The 23,561-nt window shown below is 51.2% G+C and overlaps 11 protein-coding genes across 11 annotated transcripts; 4 read left to right on the forward strand and 7 right to left on the reverse strand.

Moving 5' to 3' along the window:
- Positions 1-6: 6 nt before the first annotated feature.
- Positions 7-1,017, forward strand: PHYSODRAFT_325530 (hypothetical protein; the record flags this gene model as incomplete). The annotated part of the gene is made up of 1 exon (XM_009521404.1): positions 7-1,017. One exon carries the CDS (start codon positions 7-9, stop codon positions 1,015-1,017), a length of 1,011 nt encoding a protein of 336 aa, XP_009519699.1.
- Positions 1,018-3,318: 2,301 nt separating this feature from the next.
- PHYSODRAFT_416072 (hypothetical protein) lies at positions 3,319-3,675 on the reverse strand (the record flags this gene model as incomplete). Its single annotated transcript, XM_009521405.1, has 2 exons — positions 3,319-3,447; positions 3,568-3,675. Coding segments are annotated over 2 exons (237 nt in total), but the record flags the coding sequence as incomplete, so codon positions are not given.
- A 753-nt stretch (positions 3,676-4,428) lies between these two features.
- PHYSODRAFT_442710 (hypothetical protein) lies at positions 4,429-4,828 on the forward strand (the record flags this gene model as incomplete). Its single annotated transcript, XM_009521406.1, has 2 exons — positions 4,429-4,636; positions 4,722-4,828. Coding segments are annotated over 2 exons (315 nt in total), but the record flags the coding sequence as incomplete, so codon positions are not given.
- Positions 4,829-5,043: 215 nt separating this feature from the next.
- PHYSODRAFT_486533 (hypothetical protein) lies at positions 5,044-6,081 on the reverse strand (the record flags this gene model as incomplete). The annotated part of the gene is made up of 3 exons (XM_009521407.1): positions 5,044-5,296; positions 5,381-5,799; positions 5,857-6,081. Coding segments are annotated over 3 exons (897 nt in total), but the record flags the coding sequence as incomplete, so codon positions are not given.
- A 56-nt stretch (positions 6,082-6,137) lies between these two features.
- On the reverse strand, positions 6,138-6,611 carry PHYSODRAFT_296509 (hypothetical protein; the record flags this gene model as incomplete). The annotated part of the gene is made up of 1 exon (XM_009521408.1): positions 6,138-6,611. One exon carries the CDS (start codon positions 6,609-6,611, stop codon positions 6,138-6,140), a length of 474 nt encoding a protein of 157 aa, XP_009519703.1.
- Positions 6,612-9,937: 3,326 nt separating this feature from the next.
- Positions 9,938-10,795, reverse strand: PHYSODRAFT_325533 (hypothetical protein; the record flags this gene model as incomplete). Its single annotated transcript, XM_009521409.1, has 1 exon — positions 9,938-10,795. One exon carries the CDS (start codon positions 10,793-10,795, stop codon positions 9,938-9,940), a length of 858 nt encoding a protein of 285 aa, XP_009519704.1.
- A 2,167-nt stretch (positions 10,796-12,962) lies between these two features.
- PHYSODRAFT_481851 (hypothetical protein) lies at positions 12,963-13,316 on the forward strand (the record flags this gene model as incomplete). The annotated part of the gene is made up of 1 exon (XM_009521410.1): positions 12,963-13,316. The coding sequence occupies one exon, from the start codon at positions 12,963-12,965 to the stop codon at positions 13,314-13,316; it is 354 nt and encodes a 117-aa protein (XP_009519705.1).
- A 2,221-nt stretch (positions 13,317-15,537) lies between these two features.
- PHYSODRAFT_480162 (hypothetical protein) lies at positions 15,538-16,906 on the reverse strand (the record flags this gene model as incomplete). Its single annotated transcript, XM_009523479.1, has 2 exons — positions 15,538-16,181; positions 16,252-16,906. The coding sequence occupies 2 exons, from the start codon at positions 16,904-16,906 to the stop codon at positions 15,538-15,540; spliced, it is 1,299 nt and encodes a 432-aa protein (XP_009521774.1).
- Positions 16,907-18,550: 1,644 nt separating this feature from the next.
- Positions 18,551-19,561, forward strand: PHYSODRAFT_296510 (hypothetical protein; the record flags this gene model as incomplete). Its single annotated transcript, XM_009521411.1, has 1 exon — positions 18,551-19,561. The coding sequence occupies one exon, from the start codon at positions 18,551-18,553 to the stop codon at positions 19,559-19,561; it is 1,011 nt and encodes a 336-aa protein (XP_009519706.1).
- Positions 19,562-20,379: 818 nt separating this feature from the next.
- Positions 20,380-21,613, reverse strand: PHYSODRAFT_478652 (hypothetical protein; the record flags this gene model as incomplete). Its single annotated transcript, XM_009521412.1, has 7 exons — positions 20,380-20,562; positions 20,632-20,704; positions 20,771-20,915; positions 20,988-21,058; positions 21,135-21,240; positions 21,323-21,422; positions 21,536-21,613. 7 exons carry the CDS (start codon positions 21,611-21,613, stop codon positions 20,380-20,382), a joined length of 756 nt encoding a protein of 251 aa, XP_009519707.1.
- A 147-nt stretch (positions 21,614-21,760) lies between these two features.
- PHYSODRAFT_296512 (hypothetical protein) lies at positions 21,761-22,357 on the reverse strand (the record flags this gene model as incomplete). Its single annotated transcript, XM_009521413.1, has 1 exon — positions 21,761-22,357. The coding sequence occupies one exon, from the start codon at positions 22,355-22,357 to the stop codon at positions 21,761-21,763; it is 597 nt and encodes a 198-aa protein (XP_009519708.1).
- Positions 22,358-23,561: the final 1,204 nt, after the last annotated feature.

Here is a 23,561-nt window from a genome sequence, read left to right on the forward strand (position 1 = left end):
ACGACAATGATGCCAATTGCACGATCGAAGACGCAGACCAATTTGCGCGCAGATCCGAAGCCGGAGGGGGCCCAACCCGGCAGTGATGTGATGTTTGCGCGTCGAAGCGCCAGCATTAGCACTCTCAGCAAAAATCGTGCAACTGCACCACCAACACAGCAGCTCGCGAACCTGACTATTTCCAACCCACTGGCTAGCATCGTCCACAGAGCCGACAAGAATGGTAAGCAGCAGCCCATCCTGACAAGCGGCCGCATCGCAGCCCGCCAGGGATCGAATACGAGCAAGGTCCAGCCACGGGGAAGCTTCCGCAACCTGTTCGTCAATATTTGGTCGGCATTCGGCAGTCACGAGCAGCAGCAACCAGTGCCAGCTCTGAACAAGTCGAACCCAGAACAGCCTTCCAAACCGAAACCGCCGAAGATCGGGGCAGCTGGCAACAACGTCATCGAGCTGCGGCCGAGCATCTTGCCTCCCCGTTCCCCGGACGACTCGGACAAAATGTGCCTCGTACTCGACCTCGATGAAACGCTGGTGCACTCGTCCTTCCGACCCACGCCCAATCCCGACTTCGTCATCCCCGTTGAAATCGACGGCACGATCCACCACGTCTTCGTCGCCAAGAGGCCTGGGGCCGAGGAATTCCTCGTCGAGATGGCCAAGTACTACGAGATTGTGATCTACACGGCCAGTCTCAGCAAGTACGCGGACCCGCTCCTCGACCAACTGGACCCCGAAGGCGTCATCAAATACCGACTGTACCGCCAGCACTGCGTCCAGTACGAGGGCAACTACGTGAAGGACCTTTCACTGCTGGCCCGTGAGCTCTCGCAGACGATCATCGTCGACAACTCGCCCATGGCGTACATTTGGTACCCGAAGAGCGCCATCGGCTGCTCCAGCTTCATCGACGACCCGAACGACCGGGAGCTCGAATCCATCTCGCGTTTTCTGACCAACGTCCACGACGTTGAAGACGTGCGCGACCACCTGCACATCTGGGACGCCAACTATTGACATGTTTTTTGCCGCATCCGCCGAGCAGCGACCATCTGTATTAGGCGCCGTCGGTGTGTTTTTTTGCTTTGAAGTATCTGCTTCATTTAAAAATTAAACTAAGGTGCTCGACCAGTTTACCGCAATGTTTTACTTTTTCCGCGGAAAAATGGTCATAACTTTTTTTCTAGACATCCTCTCAGAAATTTAAAAATATGCCGCAAATCTACAGAAACTCGCCTACAACAACGTGATCTTTTCGTGGTTCTAGTGTTTTGCAAGCGAGCTACCTGCATCAAGGAAAAACCAGGATGCTTTGACGAGCGCCTGCCAGTTTAGCGCAGCGAAACATATTGGGGTTTGTATGACGAAGCATCCCCCATTGCAGAAAACGCGCAATGTGCTACAGGAAGAGCCAAAATCTGTACGCTCTTCACCAAAGTGCGTACTTTTTTCACCACAAGGGCCAAGGGGGATGCTTCGTCATACAAACCCCAATATGTTTCGCTGCGCTAAACTGGCAGGCGCTCGTCAAAGCATCCTGGTTTTTCCTTGATGCAGGTAGCTCGCTTGCAAAACACTAGAACCACGACAAGATCACCTTGTTGTAGGCGAGTTTCTGTAGATTTGCGGCATATTTTTAAATTTCTGAGAGGATTGTTGAGCAGTGAACGGGGTGTGAGGAAGGAGGTAAGTTGAGAACTGATGTGCATTGAGGTGCTGGCGGCGGCAAGCCGCCAGCTTGTCCGTTACCTAGGTGCCTAGAGCACGAACCTCACTATGAACTGGGTGAACAGCTTCTCTGCGTCCGTCGCTCCCGAATTCTCGGTCGCCACTGCCACGCCTGTCGCCTCGCTGTCTCCTTCAGCACCGCTGCAGCCCTCCGCTGCCGTCTTCTTCCGCACTGCTGCAGCCCGCCGCTGCCGTCTCCTTCAGCACCCAGCAGTTCGCGGCTGCTGTACCTGTTCGCACCTAGCAGCCTGTCGCTGCTGCCTCGATCCGCACTTAACCGCCTGTCCGTTGATGTAGCCATCCACACTTCAACACTCCTTCCCGGGAAGTCCTCATTCAAGCGAGACCAGCTCTCGTAGCTCGCCGAGGCGTGGTGCTGGGAATGACTTGGTCATGAGGTCGGCCCGCATCTTACGCGATTCGCAGTACTCCACCACGATTACGCCCTTCTGAACGAAGTCTTTCACGAATTTCACCCGAACATCAATGTGCTTTGCCTTTCCAGATGAGTCCTCCCCCTCTAACTGCTTAATAGCAGCCTGGTTGTCCACATGCATGAGGATTGGCTCGTGGACGACGACCCCAAGCTCACCGAGTAGTGCGCTCAGCCCAAGCAGCTCACTTGCAACTTGTGAGGCCGCTACGAACTCAGCCTCCATGGTTGAGAGTGCAACGCTGTTCTGTTTCTTACAAAACCAGCCGACCACGATACCATCGATACATAGCACCCCTCCGCTCACAGACTTTCGATCGACTCGGTCGGCCGCGTAATCAGCATCGCTGTAGCCCTCGAGCCTCACCTCGGCCCCCTGCACTGAGCTGGCGTCAACCTCCAGGCGCAGCTTGACGTCGATAGTACCCTTCAGATACCGCATGATCCTTTTGACGTTCCGCCAATCTGACTCTCGAGGAGCATGTGCACGCCGGATCACACGGTGCACGGGGAACACAATGTCGGGCCTTGTGCACCGCGCAATCCACAGTAGGCTCCCCACAAGTGACTGACAGAGTTGAACCGTAGGGCGGGACGGTGTACCATTCACATCGCCCGGTAGCAAAGCGCTGTCATCGCCTTCGTCCTTGTCGTCCACGACTGGTACCCTCACCGCGTTAGCATCAGCGAGCCCAAAGCGCTCCAACAACTTCAGGATCGCCTGGCGTTGATTCAACATGTAGCCATGCAGTTCATCGTACACGATGCCAGTACCCAGGAACTTGGACACACGCCCCAAGTCCTTGACGTCCAACACCTTCATGTCTTCGAAGAACTTGACCACATTGGCGACGCTCGTGCCCGTCACGAGCAAGTCGTCCACGTATACTCCTACGACCGTAAGGTCCGAGCCGTTGCCCCTCTTGTACACACAGCTGTCGGTGTAGCACTGCTCGAAGCCGAGCTTCAACAGCGTCTTCCGTAGGTGCAGAGCCCACAGGCGATCCGCCTGCTTCAGGCCGTACAAGCTTTTTGCGCAGCCTCAGCGCTATCTGCCTTTCGTTCGCAACTCCCAGGTCAGCCAGCGTCTCACTGTTCACCGTCATGCCTCGCGGCACATGCAACAAGATCTCCAGGTCCGGCTCCTTCTCAGCTCACACGTACGCGTTGGGTACATCCCCGTGCCTGGCAGGCACGTTATACTTGCGCGACAGCGCGAGCACTATCCTAACAGAGAGACCCTCCAGCGCGGCGCTAAACGTGTCCACATAGTCCACACCATATTCCTGTTCATTGCCGCAAGCAACAAGCCTGGCCTTGAACCTTTCCAGAGTACCATCAACATGCTTCTTAGTTTTGAACGCCCATTTCGAGTGTAGCAGCTTTGCGTGTCGTGGTTTCGCCACGATTTCCCACGTGTTGTTTGCCTCCAACGCACTAATCTCTTCGGCCATTGCCTTGCTCCAATCAGCGGCATGGTCAGAATTCATCGCTTCGGTGTAGTTCTTCGGGTCCTCCGAGAAGCTTGCCATGGCAACCGGCACATGCTTGCGCCCCATGTTGCGCGTTCGCATACGAGTTGGTTCCGCTGGCGGATGGGGAACATGTTCTTGGTGCTGCGCTTCCGCCTCTGGTACTCCTTCCATTGTCTCATTGCTTTCTTTCGACTTCTTGGCCTTCTACCTCTTGCTGCGCTTTGACCTCTTTTTACCCTTGCCGCGGGCAGCCATTCTCTCCTTCCGACGAAGAGCCTCCCCCCGTTCCTGCACAGCACGACCAAGTTCGGGGTCCTCTCGGCGAAGCTGCGCCTGCAGTTGCTCATTGCCGGGCGCATTCAACGTCTCCACATTCTGCACATGCTACGTCACGATGACGATGCGGTCGTGCGGCAGGTACACCTTGTAGCCTTTAGTCTCATCGTCTTTTCCGATAGTCATCCCGACCTCAGCTCGAGGCTTCCACGCCTTCTTGCCTGGGTCCCGGCACGCCGTGCACGCGCTCCCGAACACCACAATATCGGCCAACTGCGGCTGCACGCCCGTCAACATCTCAAGAGGTGACGCTCGGCTCGGGTTCGCGCTCGTCGGAGTCCTATTCAGGATGTACGCCGCATACTGCACTGTGTCCCCCCAGAAATGCAACGCTAGTCCGCTTGCGAAGATCATGCACCTCGCCATGTTTAAGACAGTCCTGTGCATGGGCTCAGCTTTTCCATTGGAAGCCTGATTCTTGGCCCCCCTTACTTGCCTCACCACTCCCGTTGACTGACAGAACAGATCCACGTTGCGGTACTCGCCACCTCCGTCCGTACGCAAGACGGACACCTTGCAGTTGAACTGCCGCTCGAAGTACACCAGGAAGCGCTCGAACATCTTAGCGGCCAGGTCCTTCCTTTTTGCCACGAACACCCTGCAGTAGTTGGTGTGGTGGTCCACGAAATTGATCAGGTACCTGTTGCCGTTGCGATCCGTAGGAGTCATTGGTCCCTTGAGGTCACTACAGATCACACCACCAATCCTGTCGATCGGCGCGTTCTTGCCCGAGTCCTGCTTGGACTGAGCGTTCTTCGACTGTTTGCCTTTCGCGCATGTCAGGCAATTAATCCGGGCCCTGTCAGTCAGCTCGATCCCAGATCCCGATGCGTCGGCCATCCTCTCGACCGTGTCGAACATGAGGTGCCCGAGGCGTTCGTGCAGCTCCATCAACGTGCACTTCACCGGTGCGCACTGCAGACTATCCTTCTCAGCTTGCCTAAGCGCAGCATACACTTCGCTGCTCTTATCGTCGCGCGGGTCCACATTCACTGCGTTTCCTGCGATCGCCGCATTCACCGTGTTCACAACCAGGACATCATTCATCTTCTCCACCTCGAACACGCGAGCGCCATCAGCAACCCTCGCCAGGTACCGACGCTTTCCCTTGTAGACCAATATGAAGCCCTTTTCTTCGATCTTGCAGTACGACAGCAAGTTCTGCGCAAGTCGGTCACCGAAGTACACATTGCTTATCACAACGTCGTGTTCAGTGCCATCAACCGCGGCACGAAGCACGATGCTGCCCTTCTTGGTCACCGACATGGACTGGCCGTCGGCAACCTTGCATGTCTCGCTACAGTCCACAGGGTCAATCAACAGGCTGGCATCCTTCACCAGGTGGCGACTAGCTCCGCTGTCAAGCACCCACGAGCTGCTGTTGCTGTTGCCCACAGCGAGTGCGAACATCGCCTGGCCTTCCTTCTTCTTGCCCGTGCAGTCTTTCTTCAGGTGGCCCGGTTCGCCGCAGCGCCAGCAGCGTCGCTCGATGCTTTCGCTGCCTGCATCCTTGACAGCATTCGCGACTAGATTACCGCTGCCAGTGTTGCCACCGTGGCCACCGCTGCGACTCCCGCGGAAGTTTCTGCCGTGCGCATTTCCTCCACCATTCATATCCGCCTCGAGCGTGCTAGCGAAGTCCGCCAGTTCCCACGCTTGTCGTAGATGGTCGGCGCGACGACGGTCAATCCTCGTTTGCATCGCCCTCTTGACGTCAGGCGACGCACACTCGCAGATGTACTGCAGCACAAAACGGTCCGAACAGTCTGCAGCACTCGAGATTGCCAGCAAATACTGATATTGTTCAGTCCAGGTACGATCAGCACGCTTGCGCGCTCGCATCATGCGAGTTGCTTGCTCAACCGTGATCTCCTTTTCGTACACCTCTAACATCCGGTTCATCAAATGCTTCAGCATTGGCGACTCCGCCGACCAAATTGTCTTCATCCGGTCAAAATACTTGCGCGCTGGGCCCTCGAGGTATCGGTTCAAAGCACGAGCCTTAAAGTCCTCGGGCCAGTCGCCGCCGCTAATCACCTGCGCGGCGATAAGTACGTCCAGGAATCTGAGCCCCCAATCTTTAAAGCCTGCGCCGAGGCCTTCGTACATCTCCTTGCCAGAGAATCTCTCGATCGGAAGCTTCATGTCCTTCAAGGACGGGATCTTCAACCCGAAGCCTCTCGGAGGCGCAAACTGCTGCTGCTGCAGACGCGGGTCCGCCGCGAGTGCATGCTGCTGGAACAGCACTGGCTGCGGCTGAGCAGGCGCGAACTGTTGCTGCTGCATTGCCGCATTGCTTCGGTGAGCGAGTCGGCCCTCACTCGTTGCCGACGAGCTGCCAGGAATTGGCTGAAGGCGCTCGAGCCGGCCGCCGATGAGTTCGACACATACACTCCGTGCTGCAGCTGGGCCTTCTCCAGCCGATCGCGTGAGGCGTCTCGCACCAGACTCTCGATGAGACCCTCGAGTCGATCAAGCCGGTCACCACTCGAGTCGGAAGCACCACGTCCGCTCTCGCGGGTCGACACGTCGAATTGGTTGCCGGCAGCGTCATCTCCGACTTGGTCAGCGACTTGGCCAGGCACTGGGACAGGAGCGACTCCAGGAGCTTGGACAGCGTCGGCGTAGTCGTGGGGCATTGGGCTCATAACCTGTTGAGCAGTGAACGGGGTGTGAGGAAGGAGGTAAGTTGAGAACTGATGTGCATTGAGGTGCTGGCGGCGGCAAGCCGCCAGCTCGTCCGTTACCTAGGTGCCTAGAGCACGAACCTCACTATGAACTGGGTGAACAGCTTCTCTGCGTCCGTCGCTCCCGAATTCTCGGTCGCCACTGCCACGCCTGTCGCCTCGCTGTCTCCTTCAGCACCGCTGCAGCCCTCCGCTGCCGTCTTCTTCCGCACTGCTGCAGCCCGCCGCTGCCGTCTCCTTCAGCACCCAGCAGTTCGCGGCTGCTGTACCTGTTCGCACCTAGCAGCCTGTCGCTGCTGCCTCGATCCGCACTTAACCGCCTGTCCGTTGATGTAGCCATCCACACTTCAACAAGGATGTCTAGAAAAATAGTTATGACCATTTTTCCGCGGAAAAAGTAAAACATTGCGGTAGACTGGTCGAGCACCTTATTGTGCTTTGCAAGCGTTTTGTCGTTTTGACTTATAATCATGCTCGACTTGCTTAAGTACGAGACTGAGTTAAATCTGGAGCTCTTCATAAAAAATGCAACTCGATCAAGTTGTACCTTGGTTTGTATAGAGCACCACGCAGATTTATTTTATAGCCGTCCTATTTGCCGGTAGAAAAACGCAATTCGGATCGTTTTATTGTAAATCGGTGAACAGTGATGTCCCATCCTAATAGCCCATATTACTCATTTTTTGAATGAGAAAGGGGCAAATTTTATCGGACACTACCTACTGGATAGGACCAATCGCCACGATTTCCGCCAGTCTCGAACATCTCCTCTCCTGCGTAAGTGCGCAATGTACTCTCACGACTTTCGCTGGCGCGCTGTCTTTCTTGTTCATGTGTATGGCATCTCCCTCCAGTACGTAAGTGATATATTTGGACCTAGTGTGAGAACTATACAGACATGGTATTCTTTGTTCTTATCTAAGGGAGTGGTAGAAGGTGACGACCGAACCACCCGCTCGTCACGGTGGCCGTGTGACGTAGTGGAGCGTGTGCGGAAGTATGTTGAGCACAGAGGTCGGAGGAAAATATTTCAATTCAATAAATAATTGGGTTTTGCAATAACAATCTTTATTATTGGACATCCCAGCTACCAATACAATATGATATTGACCCAATTATTGACAATAAATATGAAAAAAGCGCGGTTCTGCGGCCCACCACAAAGCTCGTTTTGACCCCGCAGCGGCGTGCTATGCTCCCGGCGAACTTCGAACAGCTCGCGTTCCTTCGCGTCAACCGCACCATGTGGGATGTTACGACGGTTGCTAGCGTTAGTGTTGAGGAAACCCTTTAGATCGTAATCCAGTTAACGAAAGTGCGATCTTTACCTTGCCATTATTTTAGTGATACTTTTTAATATTCATTGCTAAAATTAGACGAAACTGAGATCTAAAACGAATCATACATGTATAAGCCTAATATTCGCTGTTACGATGCAGGTTTCCCCGGAGTCAACATGCAAATATTGACGAAGAAGATGCGATTTATCTAGAGTTGGTATGCCTCGTTGCATGTATATGCGCTTATTTACCTCTTTAAATAGATATACCGCATGATCAATTTTAAGGTAATGTGCGGTCACTTATTGTTAGAGCCAATTCTATATTAATTATAGTCATCGCACTTTTACTGGCTACAATTTATAGCGATACCGTTTATATTTATAGCGGCAATGCACATCAACATTAGATTTATACTCTATGCGCTTGTTTCCCTTGGGCCATCACTATCCCTCTTGAACCGTGATGCCCAAGAAAAACAAGCGCCTCGCACATATTGGCAAGCTGGCCGACTCAAAGCGTTCAAGTACCAGTCGTACTCGTCAGCCAGCCCGCCGGCCAACATTGGCGGAAATAGTAGGGGCTAGCGTCGGTGCGCCAAGTGCCCCTACGAATGCTGTTGTAAGCGACTCAACTTCGTCAGAGAGTGACAGCTCCGACATTGAAGGGCCAAATGTATACACCCTTGAGTTTATTTATGCAAAAGAGACTGATCTGGATGGCAACGACTACTACTTTGTGAGCTGGGTTGGATACCCTCGTCCTACTTGGCAGCCAGCGTCAGATTTACCACAAGATGCCATTGCGCATTTTGAAGAGGAGGAGCTCGGCGTGTTTTGGCCTGTGGATCGCAGAGATGTTATCGAGATAGGCGTGCCTACGGGAAGTAGTGGTTGAAGAGCGAGAGTTAGAAGAACATGAAGAAATAACTAACAATACAATATAAATTACGTCGATATTTACTATTGCTTGCCGCTATATTGCAATCTTTATTATGGAGACATGCTGCTGGCAATACAATTTTTTATGGTATTGGCGGACCTCTGGTTGAGCACCATCCCACATTCTATTTAGAGGGGCTACAGGACTTTATGAAGCGCACCTTCCCTATTGTGAAAAATGTTTCACTGAGTACCATTTGTAGAGCTTTATATTTTGATATGAACTTGACTAGAAAGGTGATAACCAAAGCGGCAAGAGAGTGTGTGCCGCACGAAGTGTATACGTACAAGGTGAAGTTAGAGGCTATGTATTCTTACCCAGAGCAATTGCTCTTTATTGACGAAACCGCAAAAGATGGGCGTCACGCCTATCGGCGATACACGTGGTCAAAAAAGAATACAAAGGCGGTGGTACGGTTACCTTTCAGTCGCGGTAAGCGGTTGTCTATTTTGGCAGCTTTGGACCATAGTGGATTTGTCGCTTGGGACTATACTGAGGGTACTTACACCAGAAACTCCTTTCATAAAGCGTTTGTTGAAAAAATCTTACCTCTTCCGAACCCCTGGCCGCTGCCACGTTCAATAGTTGTAATGGACAACGCAAAAATTCACATGTATCGAGAGCTAGAAGCGGTAAGTCAGTTTGATAGCTTTAACATTTTTTTAAGCTGACAAAGATATTTTATGTTTTGTTTTTTTCAGGCCATCCACCGAGCTGGAGCGAGGCTGCTCTACCTTCCGCCGTACTCACCTCAATTAAACCCAATCGAGGTTTGTTTTGGACTACTCAAGCGCTGGATCCAGAAGAAGGCAAATTTCATCTTTCCGCTGTACCCAGCTTTGGTGCTGGATGTGGCGATGCGTTCCTGCTGTCGAAGTCACCACCCAAGCAAACGGAAGGGCGTACTAAATCTATATGCGCACTGTAGCCACGATGACAAGAAACTCCGGTCTTCCGAGTTTATTGTACAACCCCAGCACGAAACTAATAGTGCCGATGAATAATAGTTTAATGAACGTTGAAGCTTCTGTATTACCTAGCAAGAACTGCCTCTGTTTAGTTTTCAGACATTTGGTGGTCTTCATCCGGGACGTCTTCACCTTGTGGCATGATGGCTTCGGGGCGAAAACCGTGGAAAATCCCTCTGGTAAAGATGTCGTGTTGGGGGAGGCCCACCGCTTCTCGTAGGGTCGAGTGCTTCACGCGCATCTTCACCCACGTGCCAAAGAGCTCGACTTCAATTTCCATGACATCTTCCTCCGGTTCGGCAGCAGTATCCTCCAACGCTGCTACCGCTGCATCTAGAGCTCTTGCTTGTTGCATCGTATTGTCCTCAGGAATCGCAAACGGAGTGCCTTCAGGTTGGCGGGCGCGGTGGATAGCTAAATGGTGAGTGGCGATTGGTCCGAGCCGCTCTCTACCTTCTGCCTGTAAAGTCACGATCTCCGCTGCCGCGGCACGAACTCGATCCGCCGTGGTCCGACGAATCCCATCAGTAGGCCTTACCACCGGGGCGAGATAGACGAAAAATTCAAACACAAACTGCGTATGAATTTGCTCCTCGTTGGATGCCAGAGCCACGATGTCATCGTCGGTAATGCACGCCCATCGACGCTTCAACAGCTCCTCGAAATTGCTAACGGAAAGAATCTTGAAGTCCTGCTGCCGTGCATTTTTGGTAGCCTTGAAGAACACGTTCTCGTCTTCGATTGCACTAGGATTGGGCCCAAACTCCGCTCCAGTCAACAGTCGAAAGATTTTAGCCCGGGCGACGTCGAACCCCTCTGCAACAACAAACGTAAGGCTCTTCCGAATGCCCTTACGGGGGCCTCTGGAGCGCTCGCCGGTTCGGAACATTACCACACCGCGGAGCTGAGAATCTTGTGGCAAGACACCAGCGCGAGGCACGCCCATTCTGGACCTTCTACAGAGACTCTAAATCGGCAAGTAGCTGCCTAATCGCACGCAGCAAACAGAGCAGTATCAGTGAAGCAGTAGGCGCCAACAACTTGCATTTTGATTAGGCATAGTAACTTACAGTCAAACGTACTTTGGGGTAGCAGGCAGGTCCACAAGGACGGTGCTGTCGCGCTGCAGGTGGCCGGAGCTTCTTTTACTGGAAGAGACGAAGCTATTGAGCTACAGCACGCAGCAAACAGAGCAGTATTAGTGAAGCAGTAGGCGCCGACACACGCGTTGTTGTTGGTGTACCCGTTGCTGATCGGGTGGCAGATATGAGGCTAATAAATCGAGCAGGACATTGGCCCAGTAGGCGCCCGATTTAGTGCAGGATTTGTGATGACTCGCATTTTTATGACCTCACTTTGTTTGTGTTGCTAGATCGATCTAATCACTAAATCGGACCGGCAAAACTTCTGCAAAGCACAATACATGTACATGTAGAGTTGTTAAACAAATTGCACCAGTTTAACAGTAGATGGAATGTCGCTGATCGCCACCTACGCTAATCTTCCTGTCCTACTCGCGGCAAAACTTGCTTGCACTGAGGAGATCTTGCAAATGCCGTGCCAAATCTGACCGTTCAGGCAAAACCGCTCCAGGTTGCATTGTCGTCCTCAAACGGGGCTGAGGATAAGGTGCACTACCAGCATTTTAAACAAAACAAACAGTACCCATCGTGGCATTTTAGTAAGTGGGTAAACTTGCATTTATTGTGGAAACCGATTAGATTGCCCGAGCGTATTAGCTGATAAAGCAGCGTTCATGAGAGATTTGACTGGTACTAAATCGGGGATCCTTATGATTTCATATGGCATTGGTAAGGGTATAAATCGGTGTAACGTTAATAAAATGGGGGTTGCCTCATTACCCGCCAGAAATACGACGAGCGACCACTTACCGCCACGAGCTGAGTGATTCGCGTACCTACTAACGAGAAATAGCATCGCGTGCATTAAATACGCTTCTGTGAGCTTCGATGTGTACTGCTATCTATTTATCAAGTTCTGAAGTCATGTATTTGCGCTGTCATTTCTCGTCAGCATTAGCGTTTGTCGGTTTTACGTTAAATCGGCCACCGAATGCCGTGTGGGTGTCGGACATTCGGGCTGATTAGCATGCAAATCAGCCGTCCCGGGCTTTGTAAGCCGTGGAGCAGCTAAATCAGCTTGCCACATGGCGTTGTAGGCACAACTGACCTCTCTGGCAAATCAGAGTACAAATCTTAGTCTGTCGATCTAATTAAGAGGTCGGATTTAGCAAATCAGACCCGATTAAGCTTAATCATCTGCTTAATCAACCGATTTATATCCCAATTAGACAATCTAATCGGTTTCCACAATAGTTTTCTCTTATTAATATATGCTAGTATCCCTACGTTTCTTACGTTGAGAAAAGATCATAATTTCTGTTTTGCCTAAAAGTTAATGCGCTGGCACCAGTATCTAAAGGGTTAACAGCTCTACCGCATGTACGTGTGGTTTAATTTTTAAATAAAAGTAGATGCAGAGCAAAACAAATCAGCGACAGACGTCTACCAGATGATCGCTGTTCCGGCGGACGCGGTAAAAAATGTTAATAGTTGGCATCCCAGATGTGCAGGTGATCGCGCACGCCTTCAACGTGGTCAGAGGAGGTTCTTCGCCGTCCAGTGAACACGTCGAAGTTTGATTTTTGCCATTCAAATATTTCCTGAGTTTGATACACCAAAGCTTTAAAAGAATCCTCACGCGAACAACACAACTTTTTGTGAGCCGCAAGCTAAAAGGGGGTATACCTGTAAGACAGTAATAAAAGGCTGCAATACTACTCAACGACGGATAAAACAAACGAAACGAGAGAATGCTGCAATGGGTAGTCCATTCGCGCCCATTGCACTGCTCATTTTTCGGTGCTGCTGGCTACTACATTTTACATATGCTGCAGTGATACGTCCGAATACGAAGCAGTCCCAATTTTTTGTTGACGGCGAGGTATATACCAGGTCACATACAAAGTGCCGTGAGCTACAGATAGGTAAAAATGGTTCTTTAGCAAGTAACTTCGACGTTTCTGATCTAATTTTGCTTCATATTTGGGTGAAGACCACGTTTCTGGGTTGAGCTATGCCCTAGCGCGGAAGATGACAGGGAACCATGTGATTGGTGACAGCGCAATGATCCTGGCACAAATGAGACGACGGCGGCCTCCGAGGGCTCCGCATCTACGCAATATCTATGCTCAATGCAGGGACATAGCAGATCGAGTACATGTCCGCACGTGGAACCACCACTTAAGGGCATTCAACAAGGCTGCGGATAGATTGGCGAATATCACCATGGATGATCGCAGGAGCCGGCACGTTTTTCATTCAGACCGACCAAAACAGGTTTCCCCTTGGGCGGATATATCTCGTCTTTTGGACGGCGACATAACCCATTGGAGGGATGCATATTTTCATGTAGGGGCGCAAGAGCCTGAGGCAGACGCTGGGTAAAGCAGACGCGATTGAGGCGATACGAAGTGTAGGAACCCCATTCTTCAGATGACGAGGTTTGGCATCTGAGGACCCGGTCTTGAGTAGTCGTTAGCTGACAGCTAAGTGACAATAATGATCAAACAAAACAAAACAAAACGAAGACCACGTTAGCGTACTTAAAAAAAATTGAAAATATAATTCAGACCCCCGTTAGATGACTTCAAGGTTGGAGGTAAAGTCTAATTATTTTAGTAGCTATTAACCCCTCCAGACCAAAACTGAAAAGAACATGTAAACTGCATATGCAACGTAATTAGACTTGATGTTTGTATACAAAAATGGTTAGGGAAGATAGGATGCACGATGGGGGCCAACAAGGCCGTGCTAATACTGAAAATAACCTGCATATTGGCTCCAGTGTAACATACCCATGCTGAATAATGCTACTTGCCACGGATAGTGACAGGGTGCCCGCCGAACAGAAACTAGGGCCTAGCGAGTCCCGATTTTCAAAAAATCGGAATTTGAAACTTCCCATACAAAAACTTATATACAAAGTAGGTGTGTCACCTCTAGGCGTTCTGTAAGCTAGTGGCACGTCCGGAGGCATTCTATGCACTATACAAACATAAAATGAAATAGACATCCAGAAAAATATTCAGGGGGTAATCAAATGAAACGTTACCATTGTGTACATAAGACAATACCTAAGATGCAAGCTAGGATGTGTCGTTGTAGACAGAAGCACGTCATTCTGTAGTTGAAGCAACAAAGCAGCGAGGATTACCAAGTTTGATCACTAAGTCAAATTTCACTGACTTCAACACCGAAGTAGTTCGTTGCCTGGACCCTTCCCAACTAACAACACACACTAAAGCGCTACACCTGCATTCATGCATGAGGTATACAATGAGCGGATGTAGTTTACCACAGGGTTTCTCCATGGGTGCAAGAAGTTCTACAGTTGAATACTTCAATTAGCTGCTGCTTAGGTTGATCGATGCCAAAGCCATGACTTTGACAATCCAGTCTACAGGAAAGCAGCGATTACAAGCCGTTTCGCTAATTGGAGCATACCGCGAAGGCAAAGTTGCATCTAGAACTATGTGTGTGGGTATCCAAAGCCTTGCTATACTGGGAACCGCATCGACTGCAATTGCATTTATCCAAATCGCTTATATTAGTTTGCAAACGTTCACGTTACTACGTTTCGTCCTTATCATTAGGAGCGCCAGCCATGCCAGGTGTCGGCTCGTTCGCCCATCGGTCATACAATGAACACCAAAGCGGCATCTCCGGCTTGGCCGGAATTCGTCTCGGCTCGTTCTTTTCGCTACTACCTCATTCGAGTCGTCGTCTTCACTCAGGCGGGCTCGTTTCGGGCTAATCATGACTGCTTGGTCGCCGTAGTCTCCTTCAACAGCATCAATATTACTCCGGTTAGCTCATGTAGGCTACGATACAACATACGTATAATAAACTGCATACAATGCAGTATACAAGACAGCATGATATACAACATACCATTGTTTGGAGTACGCCATATCGCATCAACTCCTGCCGTCGTCTTCGCCGCTTACATCAACGCCAAAAGATGTCGGAAGCCTTGAGCGCCGGAATCCTGAGTGGGCCTTTCCCCCAGGCCTTCGAACGCCAGGTACGAATGCAGCGGGTTGAGCAGTGCGATCGAGCCCAACGGCTTGACTGAGTATGACAGCTTGTACAGCTGTAGCAGCAGACGCTTGCGTGTAAGCAGCAAAAACAACTGGACCAAGAGTAATCCAAAGTCTTGTCAGCAAGCATGATTCTCGCAGACATCTCTGACCAATGACCGATCTTACCAAGCGCTAAAGAAGCACCCCACGCAGGAGCGTGCTATCATGAAGGACAACACGTACCAAATAAAACAGGTCAGCAATAAGGTATATCATTCGTTCGCTATGAGCGTACCGTTAGCACCGTACTCGAGCGCCGATGACTCGCACGATCATCCGTGATTTCTGTTGATTCTTCTGCCGACTTGAGCCCTGGCCGCGCAAATTCTCGAATGAGGCGGATTTTGCAAAAGCGGCAAATGGAAGTCGCTGCGAGCCACCCAGTCCGATACCTTGCGATTTTTGTTCAAATCATACAGTGGGTCCCGCGCCCTTGCTAAACATTATATTCCGAATTTTGACAAACGCTGGTCTTTGACATACAGTCAAACCTGTTTATATGAGGCCCTGTTGGTGACCATCTACTACAATGACTCATATAAAATGGACTCAGTTAAAAAAAAATATGTGGTGCACGTAAAGAAATCGTGCATAGTTCGCTGCCGCTTTGCCTTCACTGTAGTCTCTCGAACCAAAGCGGTCACGGTTTGTAAAGCTCTTCGTTCTCTGTCAGTCTGCTCTCCGCATTGCAGCAGAAATGCAGCCAGCTCCATGCAGTGTCTCAGAGCAATGGCAGGTTGAACTACGGGTTCCTGTTCCTCCTCTTCCTCCTGCTCGTCCTGCGAAACTGCATCACTTCCTGCCGCTTTGTCCACTAGCACATCTGGCTCGTGCACAGGAACGTCTTCGTCCACTGCCAGATACTCACTAGCGCTAACAGCGCCCTCCCACCTCGATAGCATCGCCGTTAACTCCTCCATCTCGTTGCTGGATACCTCCTCAATGTAATCCGTGTCAGCACGAGTCCTTCCTAGCATCTTTTCTCCCAAAATGCGAGTCTTGACCCAGCAATTTGTAATTGTCGTTGGCGTCACACCCGCCCAAGCATCAATGGAGAATTGGACAGCTTCGAGTACGTTGAGCTTGCGTGTAATGTTAGCTTCAAGTGCATCCAAACACCACCGCACAAAATACTTTCGGTACCGAGCCTTGAACGACCAGATAATACCTGAATAAAAAAAACACCGTAATAGAGTTGGTTAGTTTAGACTACACCACAATATAGATAAAATATTTACCTGCATCCAGCGGCTGTACGGCAGATGTCATGTTAGGAGGGAGGAAGTGAACAGTCACATGAGTCAGGTGTCGTAGAATCTTGTGGCATGAAGTATTGTCGACTAGAAGTAGGACCTTGCGATTGGCGGCCGCCATTCTCATGTTGAAGAGGTGCAGCCATTCGTCAAAAATGACGGATGTCATCCAGGCGTTCTTGGAGGACTTGTACAATATAGGTTTACCTTTAATCGCCGCTCCCTTTCTAAAGCACCTCGGGTTCTTGGCCGTACCGATGACTATTGGGTCGAGCTTGTCGGAGACAGTCGCGTTGCAGCAGAAGGCCAAAGTCAAACGTTGCTTCTTCTTTTTCTTGCCCTTGCGAATAGTCGTAGCTAGCGTTCGATTAGGCGCTAAGCGATAGAAAAGCGCCGTTTCGTCGAAGTTGAACACATTCTCGGGTGTAAACTGCGCCACCAACTCTTGTAGCTCTAGCCTCGCATCTCGCACTTCATCAGCTTCTACAGCGCCACCTTCGCCGTGTAGCGTATGGGAGCGGATCCCATTGCGCTTCTTAAAGCTTTGAAGCCAGCCGTTGCTTAGCCGGAGCTGCGTGGCATCGATGCCTAAGCGCTCCGCCAGCTCATGCGCCTTCAGCAGGAGCACGGCGTCCGCCATCGCCGTTTTAGCTTCGTTCTGAAAGAAAATTTTCCTCAGTTCCCGCTCGAACTGAGGGAATTTCACTCGGCGCCGCTTGGTCGCACTCAGGTTGACGTGGCTGAAGTAGGAAGAAGGCAGGTTGCGCAGTCGGGCGAGTGTGGCACGGCTGACCCGGGCCTTGAAAGTTGCGTAGATCCACTCGGCGAGCATGGGGTTGTTCATGCCAGGATTCTGCTTGAGCTTTAGGTGCACTTGGAGCTTTTGTTCTAGCGTCAGACAGGTGCGAGGAGACATGGCGAGCGAAGAAGGCTTGCGGTAGGCGTTGAGTGTTGAGCAGTTGCTTTGAAGAGTGTGTGGCCGTGAGCAGTGTGAATCAAATAAACAGGTGAGACCTAATTTGGTCCCCAAAAATGTGACTCATATACCTTGTATGCATATAAACAGAGATCATACAAAAACTAAGTGAAATATTTGGTAGCGACAAAGCCTGCATCAAATAAACGGCATGGCTCAAATAGAGAGGATCATATAAACAGGTTTGACTGTATGGAAAAATAAAAAGGCGCGAACAGAAACTAAACGTAATTTTATCTTGACGTTTGAAAAGTGGGGGAAAGGACAGTCATACAAATTTCAAGTCAAAATTTGCTTAAACTGCATATATGCAGTTTAAGCCTTCAACTCTAAGCTGCATTATGCAGCATCCGGTTTGGAGCTGCTCCTGCGGCTCGACCGGAACGACTTTTTGTTCCGGTCGCCGATTTTTTTCCTGGCCAATCACAGCCCCGGAAAAAAATCCGACTTGCTGCGGCGGAAAAAAGTGAGCTGTTGCTGCGGACATTGACTACCCCTAATAGACTCGCACGCTTGACTGCATATTTTTTATCGGCATTGACCCAACCGGCAGATAATGAATGCCAAGGTGTTTTTGTCATTCACCAGAGTGGGTGGCGACGTGAGAGACTGCGCAGTTGTCGTTGTTGCAAACGCTCGCGCTGAAGATGAGGGGGGTTCAGACAACGGTCCAGACTGTCCTGAAGCTGGCTGAGGCAAGCAGACGATAACTTTAGCTTCAATCTAAGGGCAAGTAACTTAATCGTCAGCGTGCTCCGAAGCTCGCCGAAGGATGAACTTGTACAGCATATCTCTCCACCGCGTACTAAGCATGCTTCAACGTATGATCCATGAAATCCGAACATCGGTCTACCCGCCCCGCATCGTTCGGGATAAGTGCACAGGCTTAGAAGAGTGAAACGCATCGTAAAAATAAATGCCGCACTGTCAAGGTGAAGGATAGCCGTGGCAGCAGCACCAATACACGGATGCGAGCGGAGAAATCTCGGGTGAATGGGTTGCCATACTCCACACGAGGTCACCGGACGAGATTCTGAGGATGCAAGTTGTGTCAAGTGGGCCGTGGTGCCGTTGACCCGGTTGGTTTTCGACTCCCGACGCTGCCGTTTCCCAGCTTAGTATCACATTTGAAGTCAACCTCCCACCAACACACCACCAACCACACCAACCACCACCAACACCGTTCGAAACCTCGGAAGTCACGTCAAGAGGGACGCAGGCCCCTTTTCGGACAGGACTCGAAAGCGTACCGGTACGCCGCGCCTTCACCCCACCACCACGACACCAGCAACGACATCAACGACGACAATGATGCCAATTGCACGATCGAAGACGCAGACCAATTTGCGCGCAGGTCCGAAGCCGGAGGGGGCCCAACCCGGCAGTGATGTGATGTTTGCGCGTCGAAGCGCCAGCATTAGCACTCTCAGCAAAAATCGTGCAACTGCACCACCAACACAGCAGCTCGCGAACCTGACTATTTCCAACCCACTGGCTAGCATCGTCCACAGAGCCGACAAGAATGGTAAGCAGCAGCCCATCCTGACAAGCGGCCGCATCGCAGCCCGCCAGGGATCGAATACGAGCAAGGTCCAGCCACGGGGAAGCTTCCGCAACCTGTTCGTCAATATTTGGTCGGCATTCGGCAGTCACGAGCAGCAGCAACCAGTGCCAGCTCTGAACAAGTCGAACCCAGAACAGCCTTCCAAACCGAAACCGCCGAAGATCGGGGCAGCTGGCAACAACGTCATCGAGCTGCGGCCGAGCATCTTGCCTCCCCGTTCCCCGGACGACTCGGACAAAATGTGCCTCGTACTCGACCTCGATGAAACGCTGGTGCACTCGTCCTTCCGACCCACGCCCAATCCCGACTTCGTCATCCCCGTTGAAATCGACGGCACGATCCACCACGTCTTCGTCGCCAAGAGGCCTGGGGCCGAGGAATTCCTCGTCGAGATGGCCAAGTACTACGAGATTGTGATCTACACGGCCAGTCTCAGCAAGTACGCGGACCCGCTCCTCGACCAACTGGACCCCGAAGGCGTCATCAAATACCGACTGTACCGCCAGCACTGCGTCCAGTACGAGGGCAACTACGTGAAGGACCTTTCACTGCTGGCCCGTGAGCTCTCGCAGACGATCATCGTCGACAACTCGCCCATGGCGTACATTTGGCACCCGAAGAACGCCATCGGCTGCTCCAGCTTCATCGACGACCCGAACGACCGGGAGCTCGAATCCATCTCGCGTTTTCTGTCCAAGGTCCTCGACGTTGAAGACGTGCGCGATCATATGCACATCTGGGACGCCAACTATTAGCCTCCTCGCTCGCATCATGGACGAGCACATTGTCACTGCACATTAGGTAGCTTATTTCATTGAATTACTTTAATTTTCCTCCTTTAGGTAGAAACCATTTAACGCATTTGAAAAGCGTGATCCTAGCAATCTTCTACTTCGTACTATTATCGAAGCTATCGATCATTTCATCGGTACGAATTGCGCTTTGTTTTTATTTTTCGTTCTCAGCGTGGTGTGGGTCCCTCCCTGCAAAGCTTCCGTTAGGCGGAGATTCGCCACATTCTCTAGCAGCAAGTTGGTGCTGAAATCAAATGAAATGCAATTATTTCTTTGGTTCCTGTGTTGATTCCTACGATTGTAGTACTTCTCTGGCCCACTTAAGAATCGACAATTCAATTTAACCTCATTTTTTGTGATCCCACCTGATTGGCTAAATATATGATTTCAACCATATGATTGGGTATAAAGTTTGATTAGAGAGCAAGCTCATAAAATTGCTTAGAAAAACCTCAAAATCCAGACTAATGCCACGCCTTTCGCACGCGTCCTACGACAGCGAAATGCACAGCACTGTATCGACAGCTAACCAAGCTTTCCCATGATACCATTTTGGTGTAATATCGCCAAAAATTGTAGCCACTTCGCAAAAAAACATAATGCTACCCCTGCTATTTTTGAGCAGCCAATAGTATAACCCGAAACCACCAAATCTCAGCTTTCTTTTGAGCTATTTTCTGTCTCCGACAGATTTTTTTTATGTTTTTAGAGCTGAAAAATAGAACTGTCGATTCTTGAGAAGTTGTATCAAGAGTGCTGTATTCGTTGACAGTTGCGGTCTACGGGGCAACAATCTGCCGCCGATACTCGAGAATCATCTTCGAGTTCTCTTTCCAGCGCGTGCGACGGATGAACTCGAGCGAGTATTCCGGCCCAACGGCCACACCCTTGCACAGGATCTCGATCTCCTCGGGCTTTACTCCCTTCAGCTTCTTGGACAGGTACTTGCGGAGGCTGATAATCTGGGTAGAGCAAAACTAAATGAGCACGCATGTGATGGTATGACGGCATGAAAGGCGCCTATACCGTACCTTGAATTGAGCCTGTGTATTCATGCAAGGCGCGTGCAACTTGTTGAGCTGCAGGAACAGCGGGACCGCAGGGCTGCGAACATGTATAAACTCAATCAGGAATGAATCGACAAACGTCCCGCAAAATCCATGAACTAACCCGCGTTGAGGGTAAATCTCGAACGGGATCATGTTTCCTGGCGACGGGCCTCGTGGGCCACTCGTCTTCATGCGGGATCGGCGTGGCGTAGCTGGAGCATCAACGCGCTTGCGTTTAATCCCTAGCTTCGCGTAGAACACGCTCTCTATAACAACAAACAAAAAAGTCAATGTTATCCTCGCCAGACCACCGAACAGCATGCAGTTGCAACCCTCACCTTCCTCTTCTTCCTTGGCCCTGTAGTCAGGCAGCAGCTTCTCTGTCAGCTCCTTCATCGCTGGATCTGGGCTATAAGGCACAAAAAAGCAATGCACAAAAGGTCAGGATCAAGCGATACAAAGTTTTAGAAAACAAATATACTGACATGATGTGGGCCCATGGCTTGGCACCAAGACGCACGTGGCACGTCGGACACGAGCAAGACTTGGTGCTGTCGTACAGGTAGAAGCCTCGAATGCAGCCGTGGCAGACTGCAATCATAACAAAATAAAAAATGGTGTCAACTGTCGAATGTCTTGATGAGGAAAGAACTTGCACAATTCGATAGCGTACAGGTGTGCAGACACTCTTTGACCGTGTACGGGTCCCGCAAGTACCCCTTGCACAGCTTGCAGATGAGGAACTCGTTGATATCGGCCATGCGCAGTGTTTCCTACCCACAAATAAACAACAAGTTAGTACTTTTGGCGCCAAAATTGACCTTTTAGCTGGCGCCAGAACTTCCGAGCCCTGGTACGAGGCTCGAGGACATGAACAAGACCATACAGTGCGCGCCTCTGCGAACATAACGTTACAGGACGAGTCGTCCAGCGACGGAGCGAGCGCGGCGCTCGACGTCGACATGGTGGAGCTCTTGGCCATAAAGGACTGACTGGGCACAAATTAGCCTTAGCGTTACTTCAGAAGTATTGTTAACTGGTATCGTGCATGAAACCTACTGAACATCATAGTGGACATCAACTTCAACTGTTGGAGCTCAGGCTCTCAGGCTCAGGCGTGGGTGTGTTGTTGCCGTCTCCTGCGCTTGCAGAAGAGCACGAAGCCGAGGATGCAGGCCACTGGCACCGCCATGAAGAACACGGCGAGGACGAACATGGAGCTGGTGAAGAACGACCCCGAGTGACTGGACGCTGCCGCTTCGTCAGCTGCCGAGCCGCTGCCTGCTCTCTCGGCTTCTGTCGGCTTGAGCTCCCACGATCCGTTGGGGGTGAGAGAACCCCCTTCTTCTGGGGGAGTCACTGGCTGTGCCGGTGTGGGCGTAGGGGTCGTGGGGGCGGCGGCACTCTCGCAGTCGCATTTGCCTTGGATGCTGGATTCCAGGAGCTGCTCCTTGGAGAGACGACGCACCACTAGCAGCCTTTGCACGTCGAGACTCAGTCTGGCAGCGACGGCCTCGAGATACCGGCGAGTCGCGGTGAGTTGCAGGATGTTGCAGTGGTGGCGCGTGAGTGCGGCTGCTCGTGGTGAAGCGGGGAAGAGCTGGATGCGGCCGGTCGTGGGTTGGTATCTGCGAGAGATGGCGACAGGTCCTTGAGCCTTGATCAGGCAGAAGGTCAAAGCGAGCCAAAGAAGGAGAACCCAGCGCATCGGTGCGTCAATGGACTGCTGCTTCCGTGACGCAATGATCAATGGCAATGTGCGAAAGAAGCCCCCCATCAATTGACTAGAGGCACTTACATCCATCAGCGCAAACTCAGATAATGGTAAAAAAAAATAGTGTTGATGTTGCAGGTGCTGCGTAGTCCAAACGCAATAGGCTACGTTATTCGAGCGCATCGTTTTTTGCGGAGCGAGGGTCCAATCTACAGGAGGAAGTAGCGTATGGACAGAGGAATGGGTCGGATTACAGAAACCGTGTATGATCTACAGAAGCTGGGGTGTGATTACAGAAGTCTGCAGGCAATTTGCAGACGATACCGCCAAGTCGTTGAGAGATCGATCGACGAGTTCGCCAGGCTTCGTGACGAGCTGTACTCCTGCTGCAAAACCTCGCACCTGGTAAAGCAGTGCGCCTTCTGCAGCCAAGTCGCGAGAAACCTCCGCGTGGGTATTTTGTAGCCCGGCTCGCTCTTTGCGTCGGCGCTCCCGAAGGAAAAACGCTCGCGCGTACTGTGCGATTTCCTTATCCTTAAAGCGCTGCTGCAACTGGCGATTTCGTGCCCCATTGACGTCCGCCAAACTCGCACGATGCCAAGAACAAGTCCCTCGACGGCTTTACACGTTCATATATGGATCGAGGACGGAAGCAGAGATATAACCTCGTGGTTGCAGTGAATGCTAATGCTTAACAAGATGGATTCAAAATTTGGTTATGATGCCGAGTCCTTGGGACTGAACCTAGCTGCACGCGAATTATTTTTTTGCTGTTAGGAAGCGCACGACGATAGATGGCCAGCAGCGACTCACGTTTCATTTTGCAGAGACATCATGCCATGTCTTTAATTTGCATGCTTCAAGCAGGACTTGGTTACCCCCCTGCCTTCAGGCCAGCGTCGCTGTGGAAGTTCAATCGCTTTTCAGCTTCCAACTACAGATGCGGCCTCTATGCAACTCTGTTCGGCTTCCTTGCGGCTCCAATGCTGCCCATTGTGTCCGCGTCGGCGCTTCAGGTTCACTTTGTATTTTCCCTCGAAAGCGACGGACCTATATATCTACTACCGCAGGCAGCTACTGTACCAGCCTTCCAGGCTCAAGACGAGCTTCTCCTTCCTCTCCACCTTGCTGGCAGCGCTTCTGCTTCCTCAGCTCGAGGCCCGCGATCCGCCATTGCTGTGTGAGTTGATTTCCATCG

The sequence above is a fragment of the Phytophthora sojae genome (genome assembly GCF_000149755.1).
Source record: "Phytophthora sojae unplaced genomic scaffold PHYSOscaffold_2, whole genome shotgun sequence".
Lineage (NCBI taxonomy): Eukaryota > Oomycota > Peronosporomycetes > Peronosporales > Peronosporaceae > Phytophthora > Phytophthora sojae.